The sequence below is a fragment of the Equus caballus genome, chromosome 28 (assembly GCF_041296265.1).
Source record: "Equus caballus isolate H_3958 breed thoroughbred chromosome 28, TB-T2T, whole genome shotgun sequence".
NCBI classification, from domain to species: domain Eukaryota; kingdom Metazoa; phylum Chordata; class Mammalia; order Perissodactyla; family Equidae; genus Equus; species Equus caballus.
In genome coordinates this window covers 47,345,205-47,367,968 of record NC_091711.1, presented here as the reverse complement: position 1 = coordinate 47,367,968, position 22,764 = coordinate 47,345,205, and the positions used below count along the sequence as shown (strand labels likewise).

Genomic DNA, 22,764 nt, shown 5'->3' with positions numbered 1-22,764 from the left:
GAGCCAGGTCTGAGGACCAGCCCGGGGCCTTCGCTCCCCAAGGAAGGAAGGGCTCCAAAGAAGCGGGGTGGACAGAGTGGTTACATATCGTCCTGGAACAAAGAGCATCCATCACATATGATAGGAATGTCCCTTTTACAACTGTCACGAGATGCTTAGCTGGCACAGCAGGTCGGGGTCAGCAGGTCAGTGGTCACAAGGTGAGCACAGCAGGTGGGTAATCAATCCTTAGTTTCTAGGAAGAGATGCTTATCCTTAAGGGAATGCTGATACAGGGAAGCTGTATCCCTATCTTTAAGGGCATCATCTTGGCTTTGGAACAGCATGAGTGTTTAAAGCAGACGGACGATTCCTGCCCAATGGGCCACGTCAGGCCCTTTTGGAAAAACAAGGTCAGGTGGGGTTAGTTATAAACCAAATGGCTTCCTCACATACTCCAATATATACTATTGCTTGTCATTTATTTAGCAGGTCAAATCCTGCCCACGTTTGTCCTGGGGGGATGGGGGCAGGAAGCACAGTGGTGGGGGCAGGTGGAGGGCAACGGCCTCTGATTTCTCAGGAAAGAGTGGTGTGACCATCCCCATGGTACAGATGGGACCACGAGGCCAGAAAGGGAGGCGTCCCCCAGCCCCTCATCCCACAACCACCTCTGGGTCCTCATCCCACGGGGACCTACTTCCTCCCACTTGCCTCTGCCCCTCAGGCTGGGGCCATGCTTTGTTGGGGGCACCGTGGACTCTCAGCCGGGGCCAGGCCACCATGTGGCAGGCAGGCTCAGACAGCCCTCAGGGCACAGGGGTGCCAGGCCTCCCCCACTCTCCTGCCCGGCCCGGCTGCGGTCACCCAAACCTGACCGTGACTCTGCCCAGTGAGGAGAGGATGACCCCGCCCACTGCACAGAGCCAAGAGGCGTCAGGCACCCAGGACTGAGGGGCACGGCCGGGGGGGGCGTGACATTGTGATTCATAATAAAAAATGTATGTTTGGTCTTTGTCCCGTCCCCGTTTCTGGCACAGAGCTCTTAAAACTCTTGGAATTTCTGAAGTGCTGAGAGTGATAGTGGTGCCTTTTGCTGTGTCAATGAGGTGATTTTTGGACCCCCCCCCCTAAAAATGGGGGATCCTCACCAGAAGGACCAAGCTTGTGATTAGGGGGTTGGAACTTTCCATCTTTCCATCTCACCTCCTGACCTTGAGGGGAGGGGAGAGTGGCTGGAGGTTCGCCAATGGCCAAGGATTTCTTCAATCGTGCCAGGGCACGGGTTCGGAGAGCTTCTGGTTGGTGAACACGTGGACATGAAGGAGAGTCGCGCCCGGGGAGAGCGCGGGAGCTCTGAGCCCCTTCCCCACACCTGCCCCGAGTGGCTCTGCCATCTGGCTGTTCCCGAGTTACATCCTTTTATAATAAGCTGGTAATCTAGTAAGGAAATGTTTCTCTGAGTTCTGTGAGCTGCTTCAGCAAATTAGTTGAACCCGAGGAGGGGGTGGTGGGAACCTCCAATCCACAGCCAGCCGCTCAGAAGCACAGGTGACAACCTGGACCCACTCCTGGCGTGTGAAGGGTGGGGGCAGGCTTGTAGGACTCAGCCCTTCCCTGCAGGATGTGACGCCGCTCCCGGGAGACAGTGTCAGAACTGTAGGACCCCCAGCTGGGGCCTGAGAATCGCTTGGTGGGAGAAAGCACCCCCACATCAGAACTGGGTGCAGAACCTTTGAGAGGGTGAGCGGGTCACCTAAGGCCCCCTCCGCCCCACTACCACCCATTACTTCCGTGGAAAACTGAGGCTGAAGTGGTCCGCTCTTGTGCAGGGACTGTAACACATAAGGGTAAATTCAGGTTCAAACCTGGATGCAGTGGGAGGAAAGGAGATTTTCCTTCTTATTCTCTAAAATACCACCATCACCTCCACCGTCATTGCCACCACCACCACCACCTGCCAAAGAAGCCCACTCAGTGATGGTCGCTGGGCAGCCCATGGTAGCCCCGGCCGTGCGGTCATGCCTGTGTCTCTCCCACACACACGGCAGGCACCCCCTAGACTCGGGGTGCTGGGGGTAAGGCGGAGGGCAGACAGCCATCAGCCCCAGATCTGCCCAGAGGTTTCTCCTGCAGGGACAGAGACAGTCACAGTGCAGTGGGAGCCAGGCCGGGATGCGTGGGTAAAGGGGCCGTGGGGGCCAAGGAGAGAGAGCATCTAAGGCTACTGGGGCAACCAGGAGGGCTCTGTGGAGGAGGTGCCCGCCACTTCAGTGGGCTGAAGAGTGAGTGGCTCAGGAGTCTCCTGATGAAGAAGGGTGAGGACAAGGCCCTCTGGGCAGTGTGCCCAAAATCAAACACGAGGGGTCGCCGGGGACAGTCTGTGTGGCTGGAGGGGGTGGTGGGAGCTGGGGCTGGGGGCTGGGGGCTCAGTGCAAGTGGGTTTGAAGAGGGTGGGGTGCAGGGACTGTGCTCCTGGGAACGGCAGAGAGGTGCCTGCAGGCGCCTGTGGGGACAGGAAGGCATGGTCACCCCATCTTACAGAGCAAAACCCTGGAGCCTCTGAAAGGAAGCCGCTCAGCGGACACTGGGGTGAGGCTGAGGCCCGTGTGGCTGCCACGCTCGGCCAGCAGGCCTTGTCTCGCACACCTCTGTGCCTTTCCTCATGCTGGTCCCTCCGCCTGGAAGACTTTTTCTTGGACTCTCTACCTGGCTCATCCTTCAGGCCTCAGCAACGGCCGCTCTCCTCCCGGAAGCCTTTCCTGGACACCCCCTCCATGCAGGTCCCACTGGGGCTCCCGCAGCCCCAGGCTCTTGTCGGCTTCTGCAGCATCTCCCACGGAGGGCAGAGGCACCTCTGTTTTCTTCCTGGGCCCCTGGGTTCTGGACGGCATAGCCTCCCCATCAAACATAGTTTGATACATAGTTTGAAACATAGTTTGATGGTCCCCTTCCTGCTTCTGCTGTCACCAGTGCCGGTGAACCAGCCTCTGTCCCAAATGAGTGGGGACGCTGTGCTGGAGAGGCTGGAAGCTTGCCCACGGTCTCCCTGCTGGGATGGGACAACAGGCCCCTCAGCTCCTCCCCCATCTCTGGCCTCCTCCATGCCCACCTGCCCACCGGCCTGGGCCACAGGTCCCAGGAGGAATGGTGGAAGCCTCAGGGTCTTGGAAAGTCTGCCCCCGTTTCTCTGGGCTCACAAAAGTCCAACAGAAAAGGCTGCTCCCTAGCCAGAGACAGACGCATCTGCCCGGTGGACCCCGTCGACCAAGCCGACCAGTAACATCCTTGCTGTAATAACCCAGTGGCTGGATGGCCCAGGACGGCAGCCCCAGCTGTCCACACCGTGTGCAGGACCGAAAATGCAGGATAATTCAGTGACGGGCCCATCCCGCCCCCTGCGAGCTAGCCTAGCGGTCCAGCTACACGTCCTTTTACCTCCTGGGTCTGGAGAAATCTCCTCCTGGCCTGGCTCTGAGTGAAGACCCCATTCAGACACTTTCACCAGCCAGGAAATCAGTAGGTGTGCATGTCTGAGGCACGCTCTTTTGCATCATGCCAACTCCCATCCCCCCAAAATCTTTCCCCTGTTGTCTCTAGTTTCTGGGGAGGCTGTTGTAACAGCCCCAGCCCCACCCCCCAACAAAGGGGAGGAGGATGGAGCTTGAACGGGCCTCCTGGGCTGGGCACTACTGCATCCTGTTTCTACCCATCGCCCACCAAGCAGGGAGGGCAGCGGGCACCATGGGCGCCAAAGGGTGGCTCCAGAAGTGGGAAAACACGTGAAGTGAAAGGCATCTGGGGGTTCAGGAGCTGCGTCCCCCAGATCTCTGGGGCCCAGGGAACGGGGTATGCCGGCAGGACCCACTTTCCCGGAGGCGGAGCTCTGTCCTGGCCCTGGCCTGGATCCGCCCTGTCCCTCCACAGGGGTCCCAGCACCCACCTGGAGGAGGAGGGCCGGGCTGTCATCCCCACGTGCCACCTGCTCCCTCCCTCAGTACAGTTCCCCAGAAGAGGAGGGGTCCCCAAGCAGCTTCCATGTTACAAGCACCCTGGACATGCCCTCGTGTTTGCAATCACTGTCATCTGCAGGCAAGATGCCTCTCGCTCACTGGGGCACTTGGTGTGTGCCAGGCCCCACCTAAGCGCATCACACTCCCGACAACCAAGGAGGCAGCTCATGTTTCACTCATGGGGAAACTGAGGCCTGGAGTCACAGAGCCTGGTACCCACAGTCCCCATCTCCAGACTCTGCCCCCTAACCCCCACTTTCTGCTCGCTCACCGTGGACCCAGGAATCGGCTGTGATGGTCCCCCAGGAGCCCCCGCCCCAGCACCATGCTGGGTGCTGCAGACCACGTCTGTCCCCTTGAGCCTCCTGGGACCTCTAGCGACGTGGGCAGCAGGCCCCTTCGGATGAGATGCCCTGGAAGGAACGGCTAGTCCCCCAGCTCTGAACGGGTGTGCATTTTCCTCGGTGAATCCTGGCATGGAGGTGAGGGGGGAGCAGCCGGAGAGCGCCCCAGGGGCCAGGGGGGAAAGCAGGGATTGACAGGCCAAGGAGGGTCCATCACCTTGTTCACCCACTCCCTCATTCATTCACCATTGTGGGGACGCTGCCCAGATGAGGGGTCCCAGAGTATCAGGGCTGGCCAAGGCCTCAGCATCCGTGACAACCTCCCATTTCATAGCTGAGCAAACTAAGGCCCAGAGCTTGCCAGATACAAAGGCATTTTCTGGGCCAGGATGGGAGCCTACCCTGACACCCCAGACACTGCCCCCTGGTGGCCTGTGTGCATTTCAGGCCGAGATGGGGCACCTCCATGGAGGGGATGCTGCGGAGTCTAGGTCAGTGTGCTTACCTCCCTGGGGCCATGCACCGGGGAATGAATGCAGGCGAGGAAGCCCATGTGGCCAGGCCGGGGGCCCAGCTCACGGGTCTGCTGGCTGCAGCTACGGGAGGGGGGTGGTACAAGAACCCCCAGGACCCCCTTGGGTGCTGGGGCCAGCATGCTTGGGTAGGAATCCTTCCTTGGCCCCTGGATGACCCTGGCAGTCCTTCCCCTCCCTGAGCAAGGGGCTTCCCACCCTTGAAGCAAGGGGTTCCAACCAGATACTTTGACCATGAGTCAAAGCGTTTGTTGTTGATGAGTCAGGAGGGGTGTGGGGTCAGAATGCAGGTTCCCAGGCGCCACTGCCATCAGCGGTCAGCCCTGGTGCTGTGGCTCTCGGTGCCTGAGACAAAGAACAAACACCCCATTACTTTTAGGAGATCAACTTGGCAAATAGGATTACGGCTACAGATGCAAGTACATTTCAGACAGTTAATCCAGCTTCTTAAGGACGAGTCTCTGGTTCAGAGGCCAGCTTCCTCCTCCCCCGAGTGATTGGCCGGTCACTTCCTGAGAGGCTGGGAAAGCGAGTGAGTCATCTCTGTTTTCTAAAGAATACACTGGGCTTAAGAGGCATGAAAAATGCATGAAGTTAAATGTCATGGCAGAGTGAGGACAGGAGAAAATGGAAATGTTTGCATGAGACAATGACCCTCTTCCACACCTCCCCTGCCTCGCGGCTGCGGCTTTGACCAGATCAGCCCAGAGCGGGTCTTAACTCGACACTCTTCTTATGAACAGGGAGGGGGTGTCCACCTGCTCCTTTATCCCTTTAGCATGGACTTTCTGGACCTGGCCACAGGCTGGGGTCCAGGTGAGCCCCCAGGGAGGAGGTCTAAACAGTTGCCCACAGGCTGGGTGGGTCCAGGATGGGGACATCTGAGTAGATCGCAGGGTGGGGAGAAGTGGGTGCCTGTATGCCTCAGTGTCCATCTCGCTACCTGCCTTTGTAACAGAGCTCCAAAGTTATCGGGGGCAGAGTGCTACTCAGCTAAATGATTTCATTTCCCAGCCTCCCTTGCAGCTAGCTATGGCCATGTGACCAAGTTCTGGTCAATGAGAAGTAAGTGGAAGTATCCAGGAATGGGGAGAGGCATGCCTTTTGGTCTTTCTTCCATCCAGCAGCCTGGAAAGCTGATGTGATGGTGGAGCTCTAGCAGCCATCTTGGACTCTAAGGTGAAGGGACACATGCACAGGAAGGCAGAGCAATGGGCTGGCAGGAGCCTAGGTCCCTGATGACATGTGCAGCCTTTATGCCAGCCCTAGTTTACCTACACCTAGAATTCTTTTATGGGAAAGAAAAATACATGTTTACCTTGTTTAAGCACTGCTGTTTTGAGTTTTGCTAGAATATGCAGTCAAATCTAATCAGAACGGATGTAGTGGGCAAGAGCATCTAGGAAGTGAGAACAACATGTGATCAGTGCGCAGGACTGTGTACGGTTTGGGTGGATCACATGGCACCAGTGGGATGGCTTGACAGGTCAGTGCGGGACCTGACGCTGGTACAAGGCCTTCTGCACTAAGCTAAGGAGCAAGGGCCGCACCCTTTAGGCCAGGAGCTGCGGAATCAAAGGCCTCAAGGGGCTTGTAGGAATATGAGTAGTGGGGGAGGGTGCCAGGCAACGAGTGTGGGGAGGACCATAGTGGGGACTGGAGTCTAGAAGGCCTGCCAGCTGTCCGCCAAAGTCCATTGTCCCCTTCTCCCCCGGCCAGGGTCTGTGTGCCCACCTGTCGTGTAAAGTGGAAGCTGGTCCTGGCCAGCCCCCTTGCAGCCAGGCATGTCCAGGGCCAGGCCGGCATCGGTGGAACGCGGGCAGAGACAATGTGGCAGCTGCGTCACTGGCTGAGAAGGAAATCGCTTGTTTGGACATTTCTGCTTCCCCCAAGCAGGAGCTCAGATGCGCCCGTGGGGCAGCCTGAGCGTGGCCCACCAGGCCCCGTCCTGGGATGTCCGGGAAACAGGATGCACAGAACCTGCACCCTCCACACCAGGAAATCCAGATCTCGTAGCCGAGACCCACGGCTCTCAACCAGGCCGACCCTGCCCGCTGGGGATATGTGACAACGTCTACAGGTAATTTGTTTTGTCACAACCTGGGGGCAGAGGTGCTACAAGTGTCTGGTCGGTGGAGGCCAGGGATGCTGCTGAATATCCTACAATGCACAGCACAGCCCCTGCTGCAGGGAACAATCCAGTCCCCAGTGTCTGCGGTGCCGCCATTGAGGAGCCCAGCTTACTCACGCAGCCAAGTGTGTGATGCTCAGGCCCTGTCCAGGACAAGGCGCAAGGTCTTTGCCTGGCTTTCGGTGCCCTTTACAGCCTGACTCAGTCTCAGGGTCCAGGAGGTCAGTGGTCAGAATTGGGCTGTAAATGTAGTGGAAAGGAATTCCAGGTAGGGAACAGCATGGAACAGCATGGAAAAGGCACAGAGGTGGGACCGAATCATGGACCACAGACTACTGCTCCAGACTCCAGGCTGAATGACATTAGGGGCGCATGTCCAGAGCCCAGAATCCCCAGGGCTCTAAAGGCTGGCCTTGGGGAGCAGGCAAATGAGAGATGGTGAAGTCCAGTTCTTGCTAATGAAGAGCTTCCCATCTAAATTTCTGAGTTTCTGCTTGTTGTGTGTTTGTTTTTCAAGTCAGGAAGGAGCCCTGAATTTTTCTCAAGGCCTTGTGGGCATCTTTGGAGACGATCCTGTGGCCTTTCTTCTTTGACCCTCTCATGGGCCATGCAATAGTAAGTTTCCATCTTGCATTACCCTCAAGGCTCCTATGTGCTCCATGCCTCAGTTTCCTCCCTGTAAATGGAGGTGAAGATAACACCTTGCTCGTGAATGGTGCCTGTGCTGTGTGCATTTGTGAATACAAGATTTTCAGTGCATAGTGGATCCTGGTTATTCTTTCGGTCCAGCACTCACCCTCCTCCTTCCAGTTTCCTCTTGGAGCCACGACTTCCCCTTTCTCAGTCTACGCAATCTAGACGGGAATGACCCCAGCCTGGGCTCTAGGATCCCATGTGACCCAGGCCAGTGCTTCCCTCTCCAGCCACAGTGACTGGCTCAGGGACAGGCATGTGACCCAAGCCAGACCAGTCAAAGACAATGACAATCCTGGAACTTTGTTGGACCCTGGGAAAGAGAAGCTTTTTCCTTCCTCTGTAGTTGTCAAGCTGCAAGACAAAAGCCTGGAGCTGTGAGGGGCCATTGCATGGAGAGGACCTGCCTGAGAATGAGGCTAACTTCTAGGTGAGCAGACAGAAGGAGAGTCAAAAATCACTGGTAATTTTATTTGAGCTCTGGATCCAGCTATGCCTGAAGCTGCACTGCCCTTGGGCTCTTTATGTGAATCAATAGTTCCCCCTTTTTATTGCTTATAGCTTGGCTTCTGTCATTTGCAATAGGAAAAGTCCTGACTAATACAGGGTCAGAGAACTAGGGTCAGAAAACAAGCTAAGGACGGATTTTATGTTGTTAGAGTTATCAAAAAATTAATAGATCAAAGATGACTATGTGGCAGAGACTGCATGTGGCCCTGCAAAGCCTGAAATATTTACTATCTGATCCTTTATAGAAAAAATTTGCTGACTCCTGGACTAATACATTACTTATCAAAATGCTTAATCTCCATACTCGGGTCATTTATTTTCATTTTTCCTTTTAATGATGAAAGCAATGCATTTGGCCTCTGAGTACAGCTTTGGCTGCCTTCTGCAAGTTGTGGCATGTAGTGCAATAGAGTTTATTTCGCAATCGTCTTCTCCCACTCCAGTACTGAAGTGGGGACTTTCCTTTCCATACTCACTGTCCATCACTGCCCCCACCCACTGTCCTGAGGGGCTTCTGAGTATTCTGGGTCTTTGAAAAGAAGGAGGGGAAGATATTTGCACAGGGAAATTTGGATAGAGAGTGAAAAGTCCTGGGTCCCAGGCAGACAACCTTTCACTGGAAAATTCATGGATTATGGGCTGGGAGCTACTGATGGAAGGTTCTCCCTCCACAGCAATGAGGAAGAGTTCTGCTCCTGCTAGGGTGATCAGCCTGGCCTGGTTTGCCCGGGACTGCCCAGTTTCAGAACTGAAAGTCCCTCACGGGAACTCCTTGTCCTGTGCAAGTCAGTCGGTGCCCCTAACCTCCCCGACCTGGGCGAGGCTGCTGCATCCTCCTGAACAGCGGTTATCTCCAGGCACTGACTGAACGGCTGGCGATGGATCATGCCCACGTAACTCTCAAGGACTGGCCCTCAATGTGCCCAAATTTCCTCCCAAGGCCAGCCCCCAGCCCTTCTCCCTCCTTCTTCCTCTCCGGCCACATCTGCTCTCCTCTTCACCTGTCTCAGCCCCAGTGACCTTCCTCCAGGAGATGAGGTGTCTGTTCTTTCTCTTCTCTCCCCAATTCTATTGTATGATATACTCTGTCCCCTGCTTTTCTTCAACCTTCCCTTTGGGTTGTAAAAGCCTGTTTGGGAAGTCACAAAACTAGGTATGGACTGTTTCCCCTCTTTTCCCTCTATAACAACCCTGCCTCTCTTTTGGGCAGGTGGATGCTTCTGACCAATCAGAGGAAAATCACCAGAAGGCCGAGGGGAGCAGCCCAGTGATGCATGCTTCACGAGGCGCCCTGCTCTGAGTGAGCTCTGATGTCCTTTGTTCCGCGGGTGCGTCAAGGGCAGCGGGGAGGCTCAGCACACGCACTGTAAGCTGGAGGACCGAGCGAGGGGCTGGGCCGCGTCTCCCAACCCTACGCCCTAGCTGCTGCTTCTCCGGCCTCCAGGGCCATATCTGGGAGAGTGAGCCCACCCTTCCAGACAGGTGAGGGCCACATCAGTCAGGGTAAGTGGCACTAGCCGCTGGAACAAGCAACCTCCCATCTTGGCGGATTGACATAATAACGGCTGATCTCTCTCTCACATCACAACTCGACAGCAGATGGTGGGGTTCTCTCGGCTCCTCGGTCTGCCCAGCAGCTGAAAATGGAGGTGATGACACTGACCTGAGAGTCTGAGACACAAGGAGGAAGGGAACCTGGGTCACCAACATGACAATCGATGATGCTTCTCTCTGCAGGGGCCAACCCAGCCCCTGGCACTTTTGAGCCAAACAGCAAGTTTGTTCACAAGGTGGTCCTGAGCCCCCATCAAATGCCTCACCTCCTGGATGCATAACCCCTGCAGAGGTCAGAGGTCAGAGGGTAGCCCGCACACTTTATTCTCAGTGAACTGATGCCGGCCTCAGGTGCTCACTCCTTCCAGTTCTCGGGGCTCCTGGGTGCCCCCGTGGAAACTTGTTGAGCTCTGGGACTTGCCCTGTGGGGTTCCTCATTCTCCCCTGGGGAGCCCAGAGCTCCGTCTGCCCTTCTCTGGGGGAGGCCTCCGCAGCACACAGAGGGTGGTCAGGAGGGCCCCCAGAAGACTCTGGGGCTCCTCCTAGAACTTGTCCATCTTCCACAGCCTCTTCTCCCGGGGGGGCTCCAGTTCTGGCTCATCAGAGGGCGCTCTGCCCCTCCCACGATGAGCTGTTCCTCCTCACGGGGGTCCCCACTTGACAGGGGCTCAGGAAAACCTTGTACACAGAGAGGATCTGGGATGTGGACTCAGAACTTTCAACTGTGTGTACAGTTGTCCAAAGAGAGCATTTCCCAAATGTGCTGATCTCCAGAGCCACACGGGTGTTTACTAAGCATGCAGGTTCCCAGGCCCCTTCGCAGGAGGCTGGAGAAAATAGGTCTGGGAGATCCTAGGAGTTGCTCTCCATCACCTCCGGTGGCCCTCTCTCCAAGGTCTTCCATAGCTCCCTGGTGCCCATAAAGTCAAGTCCCCCCTCCTCAGCCTGACATGCTGGCTTCTCGGTCTGAGCCCCTTCCCCTTTCTGGTCTCATTTTTTACTCTGCTCCATGACCTCCCCAGCGCCCAGCAGCCATTGCTCATGCTGTTCCATTGTTTGGATTTCTGCTCCCCTATCTCTGCACGTCCACATCATGCTGTATCAGTTGTCTATTGCGGTGTGTAGAGCACCACGAACTTAGCAGCTTAAAACAACGTGCGTCTGCTCTCTCGCAGTTCTGTGGGTCCGAAGTCCAGCAGGTGTGGCTGAGTTCTCTGCTCAGAGTCTCACAAGGCGGAAACCCAGGCATGAGCTGGTCCAGATCTCACTTGGAGGCCCCGGGGAAGAAGGCAGTCTCATTCTGGTTGGTGGCAGAATTCAGGTCCTTGGGGCTGTAGGACTGAGGTCCCCATTTCCTTGTGGCCGTCAGCCAGGGGCTGCTCTCAGCTCCGATACACCGTCTGAATTCCTCAGCATGAGGTCCCCTCCGTCTTCAAAGCTAGCAATGTCACGTCAAATCCTTCTTCTGCCTCAAAGCTCTCTGACTGCCCCTTTTGCCACAAGCCAGAGAAAATTCTCTGCCTTTAAAGGGCTCATGCGATTAGGCCAGGCCCACCAGGATAATCTCCTTTTGATGAACTCAAAGTCCACTGATCTTTTGCCACATAACCAACAGAATCACAGGTGTGATATCTCATCATACGCACTGTCCCTGGGATTAGGGCAGGACATCTTGGGGGACCATTTAGGCTTCCGCCCATGCACCTCCCTTCCTTTCCAGGCCCTGCTCACACACCTCACTCCCCTTGGGGTTGGCCCAGTGCTAGCAGCACTGGCCTCTTGGCCTCCTGTCCTCTAACCTCTCACCACATTCAGAGTCCCACCTGGAACAGGGGGCTCCTGGCAGCAGGCTGTGGATGGTTTACCCTGCATCCTCTATCCCATGAGGGACAGGCCCTGCTTCCCTGGAGGCTGAGACGTACAGTAGAAGGAGCCAAAGCTCTGGGCCTGATGGGCCTGAGTTCGAATCCCAGCTCCACCAACTGTCTGACCTTGGCCAAGCACTTCCTTCCTTGCCTCAGTTTCCTTATCTGTGCAATGGGTCTAGTGGCACCATTTCACAAGGCTGTGTGAGATCCAATAGATAAGCACTGTTCCTTATCTAGAAAGGGCCCCATACACCCTCGGTGAAAGCCAAGCAGGCATTGCGGGGTCCAGGAGATGCTTGTCAGTGAAACCAGTCATAGGATGCAAGAAGGAGGCAGAAGAAAGGCAGCAAGAATGGGGTGTGGGTGATGCTGGAGATGGTGGCTCAGCTCAGACTCAAGGTTCATGGCAGCCAGTGTCAGGTCCCTGCTCTGCACAGCTTGCAATACTGCAGGTCCCGGATGCCAGCTGCTCCTGGAAAATCTTTCATTCATTCCACAACTGCTTATTGAGCACTAACTTATGCCAGGTTCCATCTGATGCCTTGGGGATAGAGCAGGGACCATTGCAGACGTGGAGAGGGTCCCCATGGAGCTCACAGGCTGGTGGTAGACATTCAGGAAACAAATAATGACATACCATCCTCAATGTGACAAAGGGCATAGCAGAGTGTTATATTAGAGAATATGAGTATATTTGGGGGAGGAATGTGAGGGCCCCTCTGATGTGGGATGTTTATTTTGGGGCCAGATAGATCCAGAGGAAGAGCACTGCTCTAGAAGGAATAGCATGTGCAAAGTCCCTGGGGCAGGAACTAGCTTGGTGTGTTCAAGTAACAGAAGGAAAGACAATGGAGATGGAGAGGAGAGAACAAGGGGGCTCCTGTATGTGATGGGGCTGAGGGACAGGCAGGGGCCAGAACATGCCAGGCTGAACCTGCACTGACTGAGTCCCCTTCCTGTGCTGGGCACTGTCTGAGTACTTTCACATGGGTTAACGCATCCAAATGTCAGAACCCCATGGGGTGTAGGGGCTGTTATTGTCCCCATGTGGAGATGAGGGGACCCAAGGTGCAGAGTTTGAGAGCTTTGCCCAAGGTCACAAAGGCAAGAAGTGGCTGAGCCCTACTGAGCCCAAAGGTGGCCTAAGACCCATCTGGGGTCCCCAGGGTGCCCTGCCTCTGGAGATTCCTGCCCTCCGGGCTTGGGCAGCTTTCCATATTGATTGGGAACCAGAGCCCGATCCCAGGCAGAAGCCCCCCTCTGCTTCCTCCCACCCAATCCTTCCCCGACCCAGACAGATGCGTGACACCTGGAGCCAGACACTGGTGGCCATCCAGCTCACGATGACTGGAGCTGCAATCCCATTTAGGGAAGAGGCGTGTGTGTGTATCTGTGTGTGGGTACACAGACCTCGGAGGCCCGGAATCCGCCCTGGGGGCCCAGACTGGGTAGGAACCTCGGGCACAGCCGCCCTGCTGCCTCTGTGGGTGTGTGTTTGTGTCTTTGTGTGTGTGTGTGTGTGTGCGCCCCGGGCGCGGGGAGAGGGGATTCATAGAGTTCTTACCCCCGCCCCAGATTTTCCTCAGCCTTGGAGCCATTCAGATCCCCTTCCAGACGCCGACGAGAAACCAGACGTCGTCGGCGGAGCGACTTGCAGGAGGTCACGCGCGCGGGGCTCGAACCCGGCCCCGGAATGTCTGCTCCGCGGACCTTTCTCCGGACGCCGCCTCCCTCCTGGGGCCGGCAGGGGGCAGCACGATGCTGCGAGGCCGTTCCTTTGCGTCCGGAGAGGCGCGGTCCTACGTCTGGTTCTCTGGGGAAACTGAGGCACGGAGTCGCTGGCCGAGTCAGTGAATCAACCCAGGCGTCCCGTCCGCCGGTCATAACTCTCTCCTCTCCCGGCCCCACCCCGCCCGGCTGGTACAGAAGCCAACCCGACCTCCGGCCCGGGAGCAGACGAGTGGGCGGCAGGGTCCGCGCGGCCCGAGGGCTGGGGCAGGCGCGGAGCCCCGGAGCCAGGAGGAGGCGGCCACTGCGGTCGTGGTTTTCGGAGCCCTGCCACGGCCCCACCGCTCCTGAGGATTCGCCCCATGAACCGACGCAGAGACTGAGGCTGGCGGCGGTGGGGCGCGGGGGGCGGCGGGGCGCCTGGAACCTGTGCCAGAGTCGGGGACACTGCCCGCCTCGCAGTCTGGCGTGGCCCAGTAGCCCGCGCCCCCGGCCCTGGCGCGCACACGTCCCCGTGTCCGAGCGTCGCCGTGTCGCCACCGGGTGGCAGCATCCGCCCGCGCGCACGAGCTCCTCCCGCGGCTCCCCATTCCCGAGCCAGCCCCGCTCCAGCCACCGGCTGTGAGGGCTCGACCCGGACCCTCTTGTTTCTAGGGTTCAGCTTCCCGTTCCGTGAAATGGGGTGACATCTGGGGACTCAGAGGCGCGGGGGACACTCGGGGGCTGAGGCCGCTATTGTCATTTCACTTCTTTCTGTGCCTCAATTTCCGTGCCCGTGATTATCTCCAACGTCCCTTTCATCTGGGAACGCTCCCCATCCGCCCGGCTCCGCACAGCTGCACCGGCCCCGCCTCTGATCCAGGGGCCGAGGACCGGCCCGCGCCCGGGTCGTGGCAAAGGTTCAGGGGATTTGAAAGGATTAAGAGGGGATCAGGGGCAGGAGGTCGGGCGGGACTGCGGGGGACGGAGGGAGGCAGGCAGGCTCTGAGTCCCTGCCTGGGTTTAGCTCGGTTGGACCAAGAGTTGCTGGAGTCAACACCCCTCCCCCCAGCTCCCGCACACATTCTCACACCCCAGTGAGACTCGGGTCCTAGCTGGTCCTTGGGGACTGAGCGCTTCTCAGTTTCAGCCGCTCGCTCAAGAGTGGCACGCTCCAAGGCGTCCAGGGCAGCGAGCCGCGGAGCAAGAGAGGAGCTTTGCCAGGACAGCAGTGAGGCAGCCGGTCACCGTCCCGCCCCCTCGGAACAGCCAGGGCTTGGGCGGAGCAGCAGGGTCTCCCGGGCTCGGGCGCCCACTCGCTCCGGACTGAGCGAAGCCAGACGGCTCTGGGTGTGCGAGGCACCGCGGCCGTCCTGACCTCGCGCTCTGGGCGCTGAACGTGAATTCCCAGCCTGGCACGACAGAGGAGACCGCGCAGACTGCGGGACCGGGGCCGGCAGGGAGGGGTGGCAGGGAACCCCTGGGGTCCAGGAGCCTCCCCCAAAGACAGAGAAGTCCCCTCAACATCCTCCTCTCTGCCCCCTTAAGGGTGCCCAGACCAAGGCATTGGAGTTATCCCCCTGTACCTAGCCAGGCCTGTCTGTCCCTTTCCTGTCCCCACTCTGAGTTAGCGCCACTGGAAGCAGTGCTGACAGGTGGGGATGACCCTGGATGCTGGGAGGAGGATTCCAATCGAAATCTTCGGGGGACACAGCGACGCCTGGGCTAAGGGTGTGGCCCAGGAGGACCCCTCGTGGATAATTGCTAGGGGGAGGGGAAGCGTGCCCAGAATGGCTACGGGAGTGGGTGGTCTCTCCCTCCCCCACTAGCCAAGTGGCCACTGCGACCTGTACCAGCCATTCCCCGGCCCCCCACCCCCGCGGGCTCAGAGGAGCGGCCGGCCCCGCCGCAGGTGTCTCTTGAGAGCCGCACCCTCCCCTACGCCCCCCCCCCCCGCCCCCCCGCGCCATCGCGCACCCAATCCCCCTTCCCCCGCCCAATCCCGGGAGGGCTATCGGAAGGGAGCTGGCTTGGGGAGGGGGGTCCGGAGGGTGGATGCGTTTGTGTGCCACGGGGGAGGGAGGAGAAAAGGGAGGGGAGAACCAGGGATCGACAGAGAGAGAGAGAGAAAGAGAGAGAGAGCGCGGCGAGCGAGGAGGGCGGGCGGGAGGCGGATCCTCCTACCTGGGGCGCGCTCGCTTGCTCGCAGCTCGCTTGCCGGGGCCGCGAGTCACCTGGGAGGCCGACAAGTGCGGACACATTGGCCGCCGCGGCGCTCGGCGAGGCGCGCACGGCCCCAGGCGGCTGCGCCCAGTGGAGGCAGCGCCTGCCCGCCCGCTGCGCTCGGGCCCTGGCCCCGGCTGGCGCTCGTAGGGCCCCGCGGTTGCCCAGCCCGGCTCCGAGGTTGAGGCCCCCCGCCCAGGTCACTCCCCCAGGTGCACGCGGCGGCGGCAGCGGCGGCGCCCCGGGCTCACCATGGTGGCAGCGCGCGCCGAGTGCCCGCGCGTCGCCGGCCGCCCGAGCCGCAGCGCCGGCTGAGAGCTGTCCGCCAGAGTCCCCCGCCCCTGCCCGTTCCCCGCCTGGCCTGCGCGTCCCCTCCGGCCGCCGCTGTCTATGGCGCAGCCCCCCTCTCTGGATCATGCACAGAAACTTTCGCAAGTGGATTTTCTACGTGTTTCTCTGCTTTGGCGTCCTGTACGTGAAGCTTGGGTGAGTATCCCCGTGGGCAGGGGTCGCCGCCGAGGGTTGGGGCAGCCAGCAGAAGCCGCCTCCAGGGGGTCCTCGCGGGGACCAGGGGACGGCAGGGGGCTCAGGCGGCTCTCGGAGATCCGGGTCTGGGCTGTGTGCGTTGGACCCTCGCCTGGCCCGGCAGAGACGCAGCCGAGCCCCCTGAACGGCGGGTACTCCCAAGGGTCGCCCAGCCCAGGGCTGGAGGAGGGAGAGGAGGACGCGCGGGCGGCCGCGGCCAGGCTCGCGGGTAGCGGCGAGCGTGCCCGGCGCGTACTTTCACCTGTTTGGGCTCTAGGCCCCGGGGGTGGGACGCGCCTTCCCTCCCCCGGGCTGCGCTGGGCGCCGAGCCCGGGCCGAGCGCTCGCTGCCTGGAGGGCGCGCCGGGGCGGGGGGCGGGGGGCATCGGGCAGCCGAGGAGGCCCGGGCGGGCGGGGGGCGCGCACCCCGACCGCGAGCGCGCAGGCCGGGGCACCCGCCACGGCCCTTCGTCTCTATCCATCACCCGGACGTGTTGAAATTACCTTGACAACTCGTCCGGCTGGCTCGGGATGGGCCGCGCGCCTGGCTCGGCCGCCTCGGGCTCGGTCCGGGCCCCGCGCCCCCGCCCGCCCCGGGGCCCTCGGCCCGGCCCCCTCTCGCTGCGCTCCCCCTCGCCTGGCCCGGCGGGCCGCGCTCGCTGCTCGCTGCAGTAGCTGCTCCGAGTCGTATTTCCACATTCCTGAACCCAGCCGAGTCCTTACCTGTTGAGCTGCGATCTCCTTTAGACAGAATCTGTCTCGGCCTCGCTCGAAGTGGGGGTGGGGGTGTGTGACCATACGGGGGTGCGGTGCACCTCGCCGGGGGCGCCCACGGCCCCGCGCGCCACGGCGCCCTGCGCGCCTACTGTGCGCCGCCAGCGGCTGGGAGGCAGGCCTGATCCCGGCCGCGGCCAAAGCCGGTGAACAGCCCACGGGGAAGGCCCAGTTCAGGTGCCGCTGGCGGAGACGCGGCTTCCCAGGTCCTGAGAATCATTTTGCCCCTCGCACCTCCGTCCATCGCCCCCTCCGCCGTTTTGCAGATGGAGAAACTGAGGCCCAGAGCCTGCTGGGAGTGAGGCCGGTGGCTGCAGAGGCAGGGCTGGAAGCCCCCTGTCGCAGCCTCGGCTCTGCAGGCCTGGGCGGGCGTGTCTGAGGCCAGTGGTGGCTTTGTTTATCGTGGGTCTGTGTGTAGGCTGTGTCCCTGGGTATTTATTTATGGGAGGTGAGCGTGCGCGCGTTGAATCTGGGGGGGTGTGGGGGTGGGGAGCCAGGCGCTGTTTTCAGGCCTCTCCAGCAGCCCCTGCAGTTACTCACCCGTGCCCTCTAAAGCAATGGGCAGCCCCAATGAGGCTGGCTCTCTGCTGCCTGGTTCTCAGCACCGAGGCCTTGTCCCCTCCTGGCAACCCTGGAGTTAAAAGCTGTTACTCTTCTCGTTTCAAGGTTTAGGAAACCCAGCAAAGGAGGCAAGTCACTTGTCCCACAAGAGTAAGTGGAGGAGCTGGGACTGGAGTTGGCTCTGGCCTCCATCACTGATCACACTTCCTAGCACCAATTCCTCAGCAGGAGTCATCTGAGAACAGACCCCCTGCCCCCAGCTTGTGGGAAGAGGTCGGTGGACCACCTCTCACCTCCCCACCTCCAGGCAGCAGAAGGAGCTGAACATGGTGCCCAACCTGGGCTCTCAGGGCTGCTCCCAGGGCTCCGAGGTCCACATGGCCATGGGCAGGTTCCCCTTCCCCCTTCTTTCTTGAGCCGCCCGGGCCCCTCTATAAATGGGATTCCAGCTCTGGCCATCCTGAACAGAATGGTGGCCAGTGTCTGAGTAGAAAGCCCAGTGAGTGAGACAACCTGTGCCCCCAGGCACCTGTGCCAGCCTCTCTGGGAGTGGGTAAGAGAGCCAGGCAGTGGCCCTAGCTCTGCCCTCTGCCCCCACCAAGGAGCCCTGGAAGGGGGACCTCCTCCCTCTGCTGTGCCCTCTAAAACACAGACTCTCTCACTCCTAGCGGGGAGAGGAAAGAACGTGGTCTCCAGACCCTACTGTGGAGCCACATCCAGAAAAGCAGAGAGCCACCGGGCATCTACAAAGGAGAGGGCGGGGAAGGGGGAGGGTCAGCCGCCCCCCACCAGCAGCGCCATGGCCCCCGCCACCCCATGGTGGAGTCATGGCGCCTGCTTTCTTTGCAAGCCATGGCTTCTTGGCTGCACAAGGTGGGGAGGAGGGGGCAGCGGGGCCCAGGTGTGACCTACAGCATTAAATGACCTGGGAGCCCAGTGTGTTAAGGATGAGGTTTGGAGTCAGTCTTCCCCCTCACTCCTCACCTGGTGGCCTTGGGTGAGCTCTTTAACCTCCTGGCCCACCTACCTTCATCCAAAAAACGGGGTAACAGTAGCACCTTCTTCACCGGGTGCTGTGGAGGCTAGGCCTGGGGGCCTTTGCCCTGGGGTGGGGGGTGTCCTGATAAACACCTGTGTGCACCAGTCAAGCCCTTCTTCTTGTTAAAGAGCACGATGTCACAGCCTGCAGGTACCCTGGGGGCTCCTTCAGGTGATGTATTCCAGGGCCTCGGAATCCCAGGAGGGGGGATTGTAGGGCCGTGAAATTCCAACCACGTATCAGAGACTGAATGTGTTGGGCGGCTATTCGGCGACCACAGCCCGCCAGCTCACACCCGCGGGCGCGTGTTTATGAAATGTGCACAGTGAGCCTCTTCCCCCTCCTACCTGCGTGCACCCAGCTGCCACGCACACCTGTGCCCTCAGCCTGGGTGCGAGTGCAGATGCGCAGCCCCTGGGGTTCCGGAGCTCCCAGACGAGCAGGAATGGAGAACTCCGTCCTGGCAATCCCTTCGGGGCTCGGGGCCTCAAGAGCAGACGTGCCTTGGATGTGGGGCAATTCCAATGGCTTTGGGGAGTCACAGTCCTTCGCTTTTGGACTGAGCATCCTCCAAGCTGCAGCCCTGGAGGAGGCCACGCCAGGGCCGTGAGGAGCCATCTGGAGTCTGGGCACTCTCTGCCCACTGGAACTGGGGTCGTGAAGTCCCAGGGACAGCCCTGCTTCATGCCTGCCCCCTGCTCTCGGGGCTGGGAGAAGCAGGCGGCTCTCGAGGGGCCTGAGAGCCCAGGATCCAGAGAGGTGAAGGTGCAGAAGGCGGCTGGGGATGTCTCCACAGCAGGTCTGGAAGCCAGCGGTTCCCCCTGGGACCTCTGGCCATATTGTACCGACTGCTCTTTTCTTGTCATCGTCCCTGCTTTGTGCCTTCACTCCAGCTTACACTAGGGTCTACACTGCATCTGGAGGGACGTTCAGAGGTAGCTAGGCTTGGCAGACAATAGGAGCAGGGACTCAAAACCTCTGTTTGAGGCTTTAAAAAAAATCACTGGAAGAAGGAGGATTGTTCATTAAAGTGTGTCCTTGTGAATCTGCTCTTCAGCACACCTCCCAAGCAACTCCTCAAAGGAGAGCAAAGGGGAAGCCCGAGTTGGGGGCCTCTGTGCACTTGTTGGGGATGCCTTCCCACTGGCAGCCCCTCCAAAGAGACTCAGAGGCAAGATGCTGCAGAGACACCAGTGAGCAAGTGCACAGGTGAGCGCTGCCCGGCTGGGCCTGGCTGGCTGTGGCAGTGAGTGGGGCGACCCACAGCCAGCCTCACCAAAACTAGGGGCGTAAGCAGACAGTGGTGCGGCACACACGGTGCATTTGTGCACACACACCTGCGCCCGCGCTCCCGCAGGCACACACAGGCACATGGAGGCACATGCGTGCACACACGAGTACACATTGCTAAGAGCACAGCCCCCAAGAGGAGCGCACGCCCCCGCGCGGTTACCCCGTGGTGCCTCGCCCCAAGGTGCACCCTCTAGAGCCAGCCAGAGCTGTGTGGCTCGCTGAACTTGAGGCGGGGGTAGGGGGAGGTTCCGAGCCAAAGCAGTTTGGGCAAGCCCTGGGGGCGGCTCCCGCCGCACGCTTGGGTCAGCCTCTCCTTTAAAAAACCCGCCCGCGGAGGAGGCGGATGTAGGGGTGGCCTGTCCAATGGCAGCTGCGCGCCTCGGGAGACTTGGAGACGTGAGCCAGAGCGAGCGACAGAGCCGGTTCCGATCGATCGACGGACGGAGGGCCAGACGGCGGCCGAGGCGCACCCGCTGCCCACTGCCCGCTGCCCCTTACGGCACTCCAGCCCCAGCGCTCGCCGCAGCCCTAGCCCCAGCGCGATGCGCGGCCCTGGCGGCGGGGCCCGGGCGACCACTGCGCCGGGGCCCGCGCACGAGGGTCCCTAGCGCGCCCTGCCGCCACCCTACCTCGGGGAGACCCCGGCCTCAGCTGACCCGGGCGCCCTGCCCGCGGGGCCTGCCCAACCCCGCCAGGAGCGCCGGCCCACCATGCTCCTGCTGTCGCCGCGCAGCGCGCTCCTCTCCGTCTATTGCCCGCAGATCTTTCTTATCCTGTCCAGCGGCAGCTACCTGTGAGTGCCGCGGGCCGCACGTGGGGTGGGCGGGCAGGGGACCCTCCTCCCCGGCCTCCAGCACTGGAGCGGGGCGGGCAGGGAACGCAGTAGTCAGGACCCTGGGCGGGGCGCCGGGTGCCCGGAGCGCGGAAGCCGTGGGACTTTGGGTCGCCTCGCCGGCGTAAGCAGCCGAGGTGGAGGACTTGGGGGGCGGCTGCGGCAGTGAGAAGTTCCGGCTTTGGGGTCAAAGAGAGTGTGGCCAGCTATAGAGGCCCGACTGCCGGGGTAGACCAGGCTGTGCGCATCGACCGCAAGGTCCGGAGGGCGAGCGGGCGGCGCGGAGATTCCCTGCGTGTCCCAGTCGAGTCCTGGACCAGCGGGATTCGCCTCCCTTTGGACATCCACGCGGCCCGCACGGCTGCGCCGCATTCGAGAGAGGCCAGGCACACATCCGCCCCCCGGCGTACACACTGGCACACACGTGCACGCTGCGCCCCACTAGACAGCGCCCAAGCTGTCCTCGGAGGTTGCTGCGGCTCCTCGCTCCTCCCTACCGCGCTGAGCGGCCTGATCGACTCCTCACCTGGGGCGAGGGGGGCGCGCAGTGCGCGCGTGCAACCGGCCGAGGTGCGCCCAGGTGTCTGAGCCGGGGCAGCGCGCAGAGCGTGCGCGCGCGTGTGCGTCGGGACGAGCAGCGGCGGCCGGGCTCCGGGAAGCTCCCGGCAGAGCCCGGCCTGGCCCAGCGAGCCGAGGGGGCGCGTCGGCGCAGCGGTGGCTTCGCCCGATTCCTAATGGGACGCATATGCTCTGGCCTCTGATTTAAAAAGAAGTTTGATTTATGGAACCGCCGTTTGGGGGAATTTAAGCTGGATGCTACTGATTAAACCTCAGAGCCAGCTGTCCCTCCCTTCTTCTTTCCCCTCCCCCTCCCTCTGCCTCTCCTTTACACGCGGGCCACGTCCGGGGTCGCCTAACGCGGCCAGAGGGGGCAGCCGCTGCCTTCCCGCTCCCTGCGCCGCCCCCTCCCCCCGCTCGGCCGCAGTCCTAATAAATCGCTGCGCCCCCACCCCCTTTTAATAGAGACGCAGCCAATTTCTTCTCCAGCTCCTAGGAAATTACTATCCTACCAGTTTTCCTTCTATAAATAGTCGCGCATCTTGAAACAAAAGTTCGCAACCGCAGCCAGATGCTGCGAGGCCCGCGGTTTCCCGGGCTGTGGGACATAATTACAAGGTCGGGGCGCGGAGAGCGCTCCAGGCCCGGCGGGCAGCCCCGGCTGCGGAGGCCTCGCCTGGGGTGGGGGGGGGGCCAGGCCGCCCGGCAGGGCGCTGGCGGGTGGGGAAGCCTGATCGTTGGGAGCTCAGGCTAGGGAAGTGCCAGGCCAGAGAGTCCTGCTTCTCGAGTCCCTCCCGGGAAATGGATCAACCCAGGGGGCCTTGGAATCCCAGGCTCTGGTTCTCAGGCCGGGAGGCTTCTCTGCCCCCGGAATCCCCAGCACCTCCATCTCGAGCCTTGCTAGAGAATGGGCCGCTACTCTGCTTAAGAAATCATTTTTGGAGCCAGCTGGCGGAGGTTTGGCGTTAACGGGGAGGTGTCCAGGACTGGGAAACCAGGAGTCCTCCAGGATGGTTTGGAGAAAGAATCTGAGAGGAGGAGCTGGGCAAGGGGCTCAGGAGCTGGTGAGAGTGGGCGCCAAGGCAGCAGCTCTGGGGGCTCTGGGGCAGGTGGTGGCCAGTATACCTTCATAGACCCCAAGTTTTCCTTTGGGGTCAGCCCCCAAGTCAAGGCCTGCAGTGACTGCCATCCCACACAGGCTCACCCCCTGAGGGTGCACTGCCAGCTTTCTTGGCAGAAATTTTCCTAAGGCAACAGCTTTCCCAAACTTTCCTGGGCCAGTGCTGGGCTCCCGAGGGGGTGGGCGACCATAAGGCAGACTCTGCCCCTGCCTTGAGCCACCCGGCCCCAGCGCCAGCCCAGCTTAGCCTTCGGCCCCACGGTGAGGAAAGTGCTGATGCCAGGCTTCCTGAGCAGAGGCCCACCCAGGCGTTCCCGGGAGCAGGCAAGGGAGGCTCGGCCCTCGCTGGGATTTCCCCTGCCCTGTTGGGGTGGGCACAGGGTTCACCAGGTGTGTAAGATGCCATGGGTGTGAGCAGAGCCCCAGGGATGCAGATGAAAGTGTGCATGGTGAGAAGACCCTCTTGAGCGTCTGTGAACAGATGCCTTGATGCAGGGGAGGCAGCCAG

At 60.5% G+C, this 22,764-nt stretch overlaps 1 protein-coding gene across 3 annotated transcripts in view; it reads left to right on the top strand.

Moving 5' to 3' along the window:
* The first annotated feature begins 15,451 nt into the window (after positions 1 to 15,451).
* WNT7B (Wnt family member 7B) overlaps positions 15,452 to 22,764 on the top strand; it is a 50,867-nt gene continuing 43,554 nt past the window's right edge. Inside the window, exon 1 of one of the 3 annotated variants that reach the window (XM_005606783.4) lies at positions 15,452 to 16,041. In XM_005606783.4, the coding sequence (XP_005606840.1) occupies positions 15,971 to 16,041 (71 nt within the window). In that variant the 5' untranslated portion in view covers positions 15,452 to 15,970. Of the gene's footprint in view, positions 16,042 to 20,115; positions 20,540 to 22,764 lie in introns of those variants that run through there. The other 2 variants (XM_023631165.2, XM_023631166.2) reach the window with 2 other exon arrangements.